Source organism: Macaca mulatta, chromosome 6 (assembly GCF_049350105.2).
Source record: "Macaca mulatta isolate MMU2019108-1 chromosome 6, T2T-MMU8v2.0, whole genome shotgun sequence".
Classification (NCBI taxonomy): Eukaryota; Metazoa; Chordata; class Mammalia; order Primates; family Cercopithecidae; genus Macaca; species Macaca mulatta.
Genome location: NC_133411.1, coordinates 111,700,850 through 111,713,188, shown reverse-complemented (window position 1 = coordinate 111,713,188; position 12,339 = coordinate 111,700,850). Strand labels below are relative to the sequence as shown.

General features: G+C 36.5%; 1 protein-coding gene across 27 annotated transcripts in view; it reads right to left on the bottom strand.

The window, feature by feature from the left end:
- The window catches only part of PAM (peptidylglycine alpha-amidating monooxygenase), a 279,291-nt gene that overhangs the window by 100,132 nt on the left and 166,820 nt on the right, over positions 1-12,339 (bottom strand). For all 27 annotated transcript variants that reach the window (XM_015140495.3, XM_015140497.3, XM_015140500.3 and 24 more), the window contains exons 6-7: positions 7,077-7,162; positions 5,267-5,350 (exon numbers count right to left, since the gene is read on the bottom strand). In XM_015140495.3, coding sequence (XP_014995981.2) covers positions 5,267-5,350; positions 7,077-7,162 — 170 coding nt within the window. The remainder of the gene's footprint in view (positions 1-5,266; positions 5,351-7,076; positions 7,163-12,339) is intronic.

Sequence of the window (12,339 nt, the reverse complement as noted above, 5' to 3'; positions counted from 1 at the left end):
TTTAGCAATATACAAAATGCAGGTGTACATACAGGGCTGTGAGGAAGGCATGGAAACAAGCCCAGAGAGAGACAGAGAGAGAGAGAGAGAGAGAGAAAGAGAGAGAGAGAGAGAGAGAGACAGAGAGAGAGAGAGAGAGTGTGTGTGTGTGTGTGTGTGTGTGGTTTGTTGTTAATAACATCTGCTAGCTTTCCCATATGCACCAAGAGCTTAATGACAGTAAGTGGAGTATAGTTTGGAAATCTTGCCAATCCAAAGACAATCATGACTATACATTTGGGAAGAGACCCTGACCTTCATTCTAAGAATATCAATTCCAACTTCAATAGGTTAGTGCACAGGATCTTCAATTTGAGAAATGAGTTATTGGTGGAGACTAGTAAGCTAATGCCAGAAATTCTGAAAATGAGAGGAGAGTTTTCTTAAGATTCTCCTAGGCCAAAACATCTAGAAGAAATGCGGCAGCATTCAGCAACAATCTCAGGATAATTTTCGCTTCGGAACAAGACTTTGCTGAAAAAACTGGTCAAAAAAAAAAAAAAAATAGGGAGAGTGAAACCTGGAGGAATCCCCAATTCTCACTATTCTGACTTCCTTAAGGGCAGGAAGTTGGTCTTCCAGTTTATCTTTGTATAGCTGAACTATGAATAACAAAAACTGCTGTGGAGAACACGAAACACAGCTTAACTAGGAAACTTCTACTGGCAACGTGACACACTCAAACAGTTCTGTGTCTAAAAATAATGAGAAACTACAATATCTTTGAAAAGTAACCACATCCTTTTCATATTATGGGTAACGAGAAAAAAGATTGTATTTAGGGAAATTTATCCTTTCATGTGGACTATAATGATAATAGCTAACATTTATTGACTACTTAACCAGGTACCTTTATTTATATAATGGTATGGTACATTTATGATACCACTATGATACCATTTTACAGATAAGGAGAGCAAAGAGAGGTTTAGAAGCTCAGTGAGGGTAATCAAACTAGGATGTGCCATTACCAGTCTGCCTGGACTTAAAGTTTGGTCACCAAACTTGGTACCATACTGTCACCTACATGGGACATTCATTTCCAATTAGAATACATTCTATTTCCTATGGAATATTAAGTTTTAGAAAATTTAAAAGTCTATACATTAAAAAATCATTCTGGCCTTCCTAAGCTGCAATCCTAGCTCACTCTAGCCACCTACAGCCCCATACTTTCTTCATAAGGCTAGTAGCTTTTCCATGCACTCAAGCCCAAGACTGAGCAGCATTAGGAAATGAAAATCCAATCAGGTTACTGCTTGACTGAAGAGCATTCTGAGTGCTTTAGGAATCAAGTCCTAGCAAGGATCTTCATGGCTTGCTCCCCACCTTTCACCTCTCTTCTAATTTCTTGCCACTTTTCCCTATGCATTTCACATTACAGTAATGTCAGATGACCCAAAGTTCTTTGTGTCTAAGATGCTGTTTCACTCTCGTATCTCTGCATCTGCTTTTACCTTTGTCTGGAACCTGTCTTCCCTCCTACTCTGACCTGGGAGCTCCTGATCACCCTTCCATACCCTGCTCTGGGTCCAACTTCTGGAAAGCCTTTTCCAGACTTCATACCTCTCCACTTTCAGGTAGACTTGTATGCTCCTGTCTCTCTGCAGACTTCAGATCCAGTATGCATTATTACTATTGCCTATGAACACACTCCTTTTGTGCTTGTCTCACCTACTAAAATACATTAAACTCCTACAGGCAGGAAGATTAGTATACCCAGCACTAGTATAGGCTTGACACTATGATTGATATGGCATTTAATATAGTTGATTGCTTTTAAAGGATTATTTTACAGCTTCACATTCCGTGTAATTTCTAAAACGCCAAACAAACAAAAATAGTAAAGCAAACATTTTATGTAATCCCATAGACTCACTCTAAAATCACAGCCAATCTTTTCATACTAAGGAAGACCACAGTCTAAAACAGGGATGCTCCAATCTTTTGGCTTTCTTGGGCCACATTGGAAGAATTGGCTTGGGTCACACATAAAATACACTAACACTAACAATAGCTGATGAGCTAAAAAAAAAAAAAAAAAACCAAAAATCTCACAATATTTTAAGAAAGTTTATGAATTTGTGTTGGGCTGCATTCAAAGCTGTCCTGTGGCTTGCAGCTTGGACAAGCTTGATCTAAAACATGCTCAGGTATGGCTTCAGGTTATGCTTTCTCTGATACGCTCCCACATTCCCACAACTTTTAGAAGATATTTTGCCTTCATTTCTGGTGCTTTATTAAAGAAAGGTCCTAAGTTTCTCAATTGTCTAAAACATTCCCTGTGTGGAAAAATATTCATACCCTTAAGCCAAACATTTCCCCACTTTTCAGTAGACTATAATAATTTCCTAGTAGTGTTACTCTGCTTCAGATTTACAATTTATATACTTTAAAATATCACCAATAGTTTTAAAACCATGAAAATACAAATCTTCCCTGACATTCGCACCAAAAGCAGTGCTGTGATTATATATATGTGTGTATAATGGTGTGTTTGTTTGTATATATATGTACTTAACATATATATTTAATGCATTTTTGATAATTAGAAGATATAATGATATAATTATTTTCCACTTCTAGGTGCATCTGGAGATAAGTATGAGATCACAATACAGAAGCTGCTAAAAGCAGAAGACATTCCTATAGTAAATCAGGCATATAGATATTCATACTAACTCTTTTTGGCATGAGGTGTGAGTGGGAGTGCAGTACACTAACTGGAATGTATTGAAGGAGTTAACGAAATGCTTCTATTTGTGGAATTTAAACATGTAATTAAAAAGACAATGCTATAACATTTTAAAGGAAAAAAAAATCACCCAATCCTGCCTTTCTTATTCATCAACCATTTCCTTTTTTTCTTGGGCCTTACAATCCTGGTAAGCATACATCAATTTTATATAGTCTGTATTTGATCTTATTGTTGGCTATTTTTGTTGTTATACCATTTATGTAACCAATGTCCTAGTGAGGGCCGTTTGTGAACTTTCCAGTTTTTCATGTGCATGAATAACTGGGTAGATAGAGGTGCATTTTTAAGAAAAAAAAATCTTTCTTTAGGACAAAAGCCTAGTACAAGATTTTAATACTATATACTAAACCTACATGAAATGGTAAAAATGCTATCCAAAACATCATACTAAATTTATAAAGCCTCCTAAACTGCATCAGATTCATCTAAACACTGGACAATTTAATATCCATCCCCCCCAATTAATAAATGTAAAATGATATCTCATTGTTTTAGTGAAATTTGATATTTTCCCATATATTTATTTACTACTCTAAATAAAGCTTTAGGGACCTGATAGTATCTACTGGATGAATTACATGAGTGAAATTTTTGCTTACATTTTTATAATATTACAATAAGTTACATGAATTATAGCACTAGTAATCTCTTTACCTCATATATCTTTTCTTTTAGAAAAACTGTTCTTAAGAGAAAATAAAAAATTACTATTGAGAAGTTAAAGTTTCTCATCTGTCTCTTACAGCAAAGAATAATTAGATGTTTACATATTAAAATATCAGTACTTTTACTATCCCTAGATTAAACATAAATTATAAAACAAAATTAACTCCTTATAAGAAGTTAAATTAAATATTTTTAAAAACAAGCATATATCATGTGTTTTCTCTGGAGTACCAGTGCAGTATCTGTTAGGGATCCTTACAAAACTGAGGGGAATTAGATTGAAAAGTTAAGTCCAGGGTTTTATAGAGGGTAGAGATTAGGGTTTGAGAGAACATGTGCCAGTATGATGAGCTACTTTAGTTGTGGTGATCTGGGAAGGCCTGCTAGCCTTTTTTGAGGAAATTAAAGCCTTGTCAATACTTTGGAAGTCAGCAGTCTTAGTCACCTGTTCTACTGAAATCAGCATGGTCAATTTTTAGAGCAGATAATCTCTGTCTTTGTTCCCCAAACACAAACCTTATTTATTTGTTTGTTTTCAGCAAAACCTTCTCTCAGTATTACAGAGAGTTAACAGTTTATGTTCTATTCCAAAAAATGAAAAGTTATTTGTGTATAATTCAAAACAAATTTTTAATCTAAAAATAGGTTTTATTTCTAACTGAGGTTCATAGGCCGGAATATATTATGAAATAATACATTTATATATACATATTTATTAATATATTAATAAATGTATTATTTCATAATATATTTGATTGTAGAATGTTTTCAATGACATAAAATCATTCTTTCAACACCCTTTTCCACAGGGAGACTGCATTTACTGTCCTCGTTCTGAATGCGGACAATCTATGGCCCTTTCTACCCCATGGGGCTTTCTTAGCAAAGGTCCTAAAAGGTATTTCATAGGCAGAGATGGTCATCTACTTCCAAATTTAGTTGCTGGAGAGATATCTAATGTGTTTGGAAAGGGAAATGTATCAGGTTAGTTAGAAACATAATGTTAAATTAGAGAATTCAGGAGAATATATGTAAGTCAGCAAGACATAGTAGAAAAGCAATAAAGACAAGGAGAAATCTACTTATATTTACAGTCCCATGTGAACCCGAATGCAGTTGGAGTTTGACTAAATGCAGCAGCAGGATTAACAAGCATTGACCTTGGTTGCCTTGGGAACAAGGCCCCTTCCTCATACCAACGATCTATAATAAGGAAAGGGGCATTTAAATAAAGTGCATAGAGATCACAGGTAGAGTAACATGTGTCTAGGGGAGTATTCGGCATTACCTAAAGGGTGGCTGGGGTCTGTGCCTTACAGTAGTGGACAGTGGGTGAGTTCATGAAGTGCCAGGTATGGATAGATAAGGAATCGACATGAGCCTGAGTGTCTGAGAACCTCTTTGGTATTGCAGAACCTATAGGCTTTCAGTGGCTTGCTCAGAGCAACATAAATATAAACAACCAGTACCTTCCTATGCTTTCCAACAGTGTTGCTTGGAATGATCAGAACTCCTAATAAGAGCAGGAGCAGGCTGATAAAACAATACACTAGAAGGCAAGAGAGTTCTATAAAGTCAGCATAAAAGAAAACACAGTAGCATGCACAGGTGCCTAACAGAAATGACTTCTAAAATAAAATTCATTCCTTCAACAGTTGCAAATTAAAGGAAACAAAAGCTGTTGTTCCTTAGTGGGCAGAGGGTGTGGGCAATTCTTTTTAAGACGTAGATAATAGTTTGTGCATGTATTTTAAACAATATAGTACTGGAAGTTTTGCTTAGTTCCAACATTTCAAAACTTACCTCTAAAAGCACTAATATCCCCATAGTGTACCTGTAGTACAAAGTATTTACTTCCAGTCTCTCCTCCAACTCTGAATCCAACACCTAAAGATTTACAAAAAAGTTAATATATTAGAAATGAGCATCTAAAATGGAGTTAATCTCAAATTGCTGATCTATGAAATCCAGAGGGAAATAAAATAACATATAACATATAAAATTATATTATATGAAAACTGAAATAAACCAGACATTGACTGAGAATTTCTAATATAATCTGTCATTATAATCTCCTCAAAACTATGATGAAATTCTATTCATAGTTCCCACTTCAGAACTAGAGTAATCACACTTTAAGAGGACAGTTCACTCATTTTGAAAGAAACACAACAAACAAAACAAAATCCTGTCTCTATTGATTATTTAAAAGACATACATAAACCCATTCTCCCATTTTGCTTTGTATATATTCATATTTATTTTATGATTGAATATAGGAAATACACTTCTTAGGAGAATTTAAGTGGCATTACTTGTCTTCCGCTGTGAAAAGAGGTATCTACAAAAATGGCTTTGAGGAAACTAGTTGCCAACTAGATTACTAAAGGCCATTATGTCAGTGAATTTTTGGAATTCGAATATTGTTAATAGTCTTACTGTTTTTTTTTTTTTTTGAGACGGAGTCTCGCTCTGTCACCCAGGCTGGAGTGCAGTGGTCGGATCTCAGCTCACTGCAAGCTCCGCCTCCCGGGTTTATGCCATTCTCCTGCCTCAGCCTCCCGAGTAGCTGGGACTACAGGTGCCCGCCACCACGCGCGGCTAGTTTTTTTGTATTTTTTAGTAGAGACGGGGTTTCACCGTGTTAGCCAGGATGGTCTCGATCTCCTGACCTTGTGATCCGCCCGTCTCGGCCTCCCAAAGTGCTGGGATTACAGGCTTGAGCCACCGTGCCCCGCCAATAGTCTTACTGTTAATAAAGCTTGCTAGTGAGCTTTAAAAAATTCACAGAGAAAATATTTACCGGCAGAAGTATACTTTTTTTTTTTTTTTTTTTTTTTTTTTTACAAATCTCTTTTTTACAGATCTCCTCTAGTAATGTATCCAAATCTGTCAACAAATCTATGACAGACCTCCCTGTTAGTTTCAAACTTGTTTGGTTGCAGCTGCCTCATATGGAGAGAATTCTGAGGCTCATTTGAAGTGCAAGAAATCAGACATCATTTAACGATGCTGGCAATGAGTAAGGGAGGAAAGAGAGGTGCATGTGTATCACAAGATCATCCACGAACCAGGACAGACCTATTCTGTAACAGAACCACACACACCCTTTAATATTAAGAAATATTCAGTTAATAAAACAGAATCTGGTAATACATTCACATGTTGGAAGCTATGTACAATTTAGAGGTGCATTCAGAAAGCCATCTGAGGTCTGGCACCATATTAAATACCTAGGTTCCAAGATTGTAAAAAAATCTCTGCTGAAACAGCAATTTATTTAATTCCTAGCTCTCTTGGCTCATGAAATGTGTCTGCTGTCAAGAACCAATGTGCCTTAGGTCAAAGGTGGCTTGAGGTATCTATCCTTGGTTATTTTCTAATTTTATCTAAACTGTTGTGTGGGCAAACTACTTACCAAAGAGAGGCAGAGAAAGAGTAACTACCTAAATGAAACATTTTCAATACAAAGCAGGTAATGCAAGCACTTTTACTGTGAAGCAGCAATACAGAACACTGTCATCACTGGTTAGAAAGGATTATAATAAAAAGGACTTTGGAAACAGAAATTAGGCAGCTGAACATACGACCACCCAAGAGGCCTCTTACATACCTTTGGGGAGCCGGGTAGGGGGAGCATTTCTTGCCCAGGCATACAGAATATTGGCTTTATCTGTACAGGTTCCTTCATCACAAAACCTGAAGAAAATAAAAAGTAGTATAAATGAAGATTTAAATAGAAGTAAAATGCATAAATTGCTTCCCATGGTGGGAGGTGACAGGGGAACGTATTTGAAACCAAAGTACATCGATGTATCATCATTGTATGATATTAGCTTTAAGATCCTAATAAAGAGTGGGGCAAACAATTATTCCTGTGTGAATAAAAAGCCATAAAAGGGGAGACATTTTTTTGCCTGATGTGAAACAATCCTGTGAGGGAGATATATAATTTTTCCTTGATATGTTCATACATGGAATGTACTTTATGTAATCAGGTAGAAAAACAAGCATTACATAGACGGTCTGTATAAACCAAAGTTAATGCCGCAGAAACATGGACTAAAAAAAAAGTCATACACATTTCCCCTTTGGCGATCACTGTTGTCAACAAATCTGCCCAAAGCAACAAACAGTGCCTACCATCAGTAGGGTGAACAATACAAGTGTGTCTCTCTTAAAGAGTTATTTGTTTATTTTCTTTTTTATTTTTTGAGACAGACTTTCCCTCTTGTTGCCCAGGCTGGAGTGCAATGGCACGATCTTGGCTAACTGCAACCTCCACCTCCTGGGTTCAAGTGATTCTCCTGCCTCAGCCTCCTGAGTAGCTGGGATTACAGGTGCCCACCACCACGCCAAGCTAATTTTTTGTATTTTTAATACAGATGGGTGGGGTTTCACCATGTTGGCCAGGCTAGTCTTGAACTCCCGATCTCAGATGATCCACCCACCTCGGCCTCTCAAAGTACAGGGATTACAGGTGTGAGCTACTGCACCCAGCCTCTCTTAAGGATTCTTGATCTTATATATGCATGATCAAGTTTATGAATACTGGAATGCATTAATAAGTTGTACTGTGCAAGTTACTTAATTTTTTTTAAAGTTACTTAATCTCACTACGCGTTAGTTTTCTCTCATGGAAAACAGGGATAATTAAACTTACATCACAGAGTTATTCTGTAAATCAAATGAGACTTTATAAACTTCAAAGTACTATTCTAGGGCAATGCATTATTTAACAAAACATTCACTTTATCTGAAGATTCATTGTTGAGAGAGAGTGTCGCAGGGTGAAAAGAGCACCCAGGCAGAAAGACATATCTGGAGTTCAATTCTAGAACCACCCCTTAGCAGCTCTGTATCTTGGGTGTGTTTATAAGCCCTCAAAGGCCCAGTTCCTATATGGAAACCTCTGTGATAGGGCTGCTGTGGTGATGTGTATAAGGCACTCAGTGCGGTAGCTCGGATGTTTGGTAGATCCATGTTAATAGATGGTAGTATGTCTGACTCCAAGCCACACATTTTTTTCCCATTATAATATATCTCTTAGCTTTTTCTATTATTAAATTGGATTTAATCCAAACATTGTTAGGCTGCATTTTTGTGTTGCTTTTATTTATTTGTGTTTTGAAAACTGGGACCAAAAAAGGTGAGTCAGGCGTGTAGGCAGATCTGAAAAGCTTGAAGACTGTGAAGGACAAGGACAAATACAGCTTCTTGGGATGGAGGTTGGCTCACCAAAAAAAAAAAAAAAATGTACACTGCCCCTGACCTGGATGGGAAACAAAGGCAGACTGTGATAGATTCCTAAATAAGTTAGAAACTGAAGCCAGAAACACAGAAAGCACCCATGTTGCACATATGAAAACCACTAGTAAGACGTTCATTCAGACTCAGAGGCAGGGACTCTGCTCTGTTTTCTGCTTCTAGCCAGAAATGACGTTGGAGGATAGGCAACGAGTGCAGACAACTGTGTTGCCTGTCTGAAAAGGGGTGAGGAACTCAGAACCAGGAGGTCTTGATAAGGTTATGCTTAGCAAAATGATCTTGCTTCTATAAACCAGGCTGTAGAAAGAGATTGTGTAATGTGTAATATAAAAGACATCAACCAGTGGTTTCTTACTGTTCACTGTCAAACACAATACACTTATGATGACAGATCATTATCATGTAAGAATTGTACCTTGGAAGAAATGTCTGTGACATCCTTACGCCAAGTGTGTTAAAAGGCTCAGGATGTTGGATGATGCCCAAAAGCAAAATTTTCCTTCCTGGCCTCAGCTATAATAAAGAAATGATATTGTCAAATGTGATGAACTTTGTATCTCACTGCTGTGAGCTACTAAGATTTAAAGATTTGGGTGGCAATTTTCATAGCTTTCAACAAAGATCTTAAACATTACAAATGCCTAACACCCATGTGATGACAGTCTTAGGTTAAACAAGATAATTGTTTCCTCTGATATGGAAGTTGATTTTCAATGGATGACTAGAAAGAACCAGATTGAAATATAACAGAGAAAACTGGTTTAGTAACTTTTTCTAAGTTACACATTTGATTATGTCATTTGTTGGCTCAAAATCGTTCAAGTGCTTCCCAAAATGAAATCAAAATAAGATCCAAATCTTGTAGCATAACACGTAAGACCTGTCATGATCTAGACGCTATCTCCAGACAACAGCCCCTTTTTAGTCCTGCCAAGTTGCTTCTGGTTTCCAGTCTTCCTTATTCCCATTACTCTCTTTGCCTGAAATATCCCATCCCAGCTCTCTGCCTGAAAAACCTGTATTCACTTTCTCCTTCAAGATTCAGTTCAAGCCTTCCTCCTCAGGAAAGTGTTCTCCGACCCCCACCCACCTTTCATTCCTTAACTACAGCACTCCTCATCCTAAGTGTCAGCTTACTTCTCTCTCTCCACCCAGATTGTGAGGACGTCGAGTACAAGTATGTAGGATAATATCTTCATGCTGAAGTCCTGTCATGAAACAAATGTCTCGTGAAACTTACCTCTAGGTGAGTTTTCAACTTTCCACGTACAGACACTTAAAGAGCTGAATTAGCTTAAATTGTATTGCACTCTCAACTTCATGTTATAATACTTTATTTTAAAAATTAGATTAAAAATTTAAAATATAAACACCAATAAATTTGAATTATTGTTTGCCTAGTTGTTTTTTTGTTTGTTTGTTTTGTTTTTTTAAACAAATCAGCTTATATAACAACACTGCCAGCAGGCTGTAATTTAAAGCTAAATAAGCTCAGAGAGTTTAAGTAACTTCCAAAGGTCAAACAGCTAAACCATGACTCAAAGCTCTGGCTGCCACAGTCCCTTCTATCTCAATTCTTGACACTGATTATGGGCAGAGAATATTATGTGGCGATAAGCTTTGATTACTACCGTCATCCTTGAACTAAGTTGAAATTTGCGCATGCAATTCTAAAATCAAATTTGAGATGAAATAAATTGTTCGTGACATATGCACAAAGAGACAATGATTTAATATTTTATTCTCTTATCAGGTCTGGTAAATAAGAGCTTCAAGGCAAACATTGGTTTAATTTTTAAAACCCTGTTTTACAATAAAAATATATTAAACTCAAGACTGAGTAAAGAATGACTCACTGGAGGACACCGGGGCATTGAAACTAATCCTGAAACTCAGTGGGAGGACTAAGAGGAAAAACAAGAGGGTGAGAGAACTGAATTCTATAACTGATAACATATCATAGTGGTAAACATTTCCATTTCCCATTTTAAATGAAAATGGCATGTTTTCTCCATGTAAAATGACCAAAAAGAGAAAGATGGTAGAGTATATTTTGGCTTCCCAAAAAAGGACCTATGGAAGTAGAGGGGATTTGCACTATTCTTACTAGTAAAGAGGGCCTTAAGGCTGGGAAGCAATGTAACTCTTGATCAATGGCTGTTGTAATTTCAGGCCTCATCAACCAGGTTTCTTTTTCTTATCATTCTAGCAGCTTCTCCTAAAGGCTCCTCCAGACTAAGTCGATTAAATTGTGAAAAGGTTCACATAGCTCCCTTGTGGTTTCTTAGCATTCATAGTAAAAATGATGAGAATTAACATTTGAAAATAAAACTAGTCTGGATTCTTGGACCTTTCATATAGAATCCTTTTCACATCTAATCCACGGGGAAGCCATTCAGATGGTATGAATATTTTCTGACTGTGCCAAGCACTGAAAAGTGGTAGCTTGTCATTTTGAATTATCCAAAGACAGCATGACTGACTGTTAAAGTACTCTCTGGTTGTATCTGTTAAAGGCTATTTAAAAGCCAAGGTTACTCAGGGAAGATCAGAACTGATAACTCGTTTCTTCTTTTGAGTAAAATAATAATAATAATAACAGTCATGCCCTCAAGTTAAATCTGTATAGCCTTAAATTCCAATTTTAATGCATTACATATCTAACAGAACCACAACCAGGAAAATTGATCTAAAGTTAGAAAGTTTTTTAAAGAAACACAACACAAAATCAATTGCATGAGGGGATGGTCCTTACCTTTCAAAATGCATTCAGTATGAGTCAGATATTCAAGTACTATTAACTGCTCTATAAACCCATAGAATATTTTCCCAAATTCAGACAATCCTATGTGAATTTCAATGCAATGGATAGACACTAACATAGTCATTAGAAGGATACATAAGGAAAAAGCAAATTAGAATGGTGATTAAGAAATACCAGCCTGATAAATAGCATCACAGAAACTACCCATTGTTCCTTTGCTCCAATAAGGTTAGACAGGCAGTAAGTCCATAAAAGTAGAGTGTGTGTCTGTTTTGTTCATACCAAATTCTCCATGCCCAACAAAGTGCTTGGCACATAGTGAATGATTAATACATATTTTATTAATAAATGAATTAAAATAATAGCTATCCCTACTACATGTCAGACACTACACGAAACACATTACTTATATTACCTCATCTACCCTTCATGATGGCCCAATCAAGCTGCCAATGATTAGTGGCCCAATTTTACAGATGAGGAAACAGACCAATACAGCTAACATCATTTAACCAATGTTTATTACCACTACCAAGTAGCAGAGCTGAGATTTGAAACCAAGATGTTCTGATTTCACAGTTCTGGATCTGTGCTAAATACAATGCTGCATTATAATATTGCTACTCTATTTAACATAAGGTACTAGTCTTGTGAGGAAAAAATGCATTTGTTTCTGTTGAAACAGTCAAAAGGGTTCCAACTATAACATTCTATTTTATTAAAGTTGACACTAGTCTACTAAGAATTGGGCAATTAATTGCTAAGGAACTCCTGTTAACACCTTTAATCCCAGTACCTTAATATTATTAGCTAAGGAACATAATCATTGGTGACTAGAAGTTAG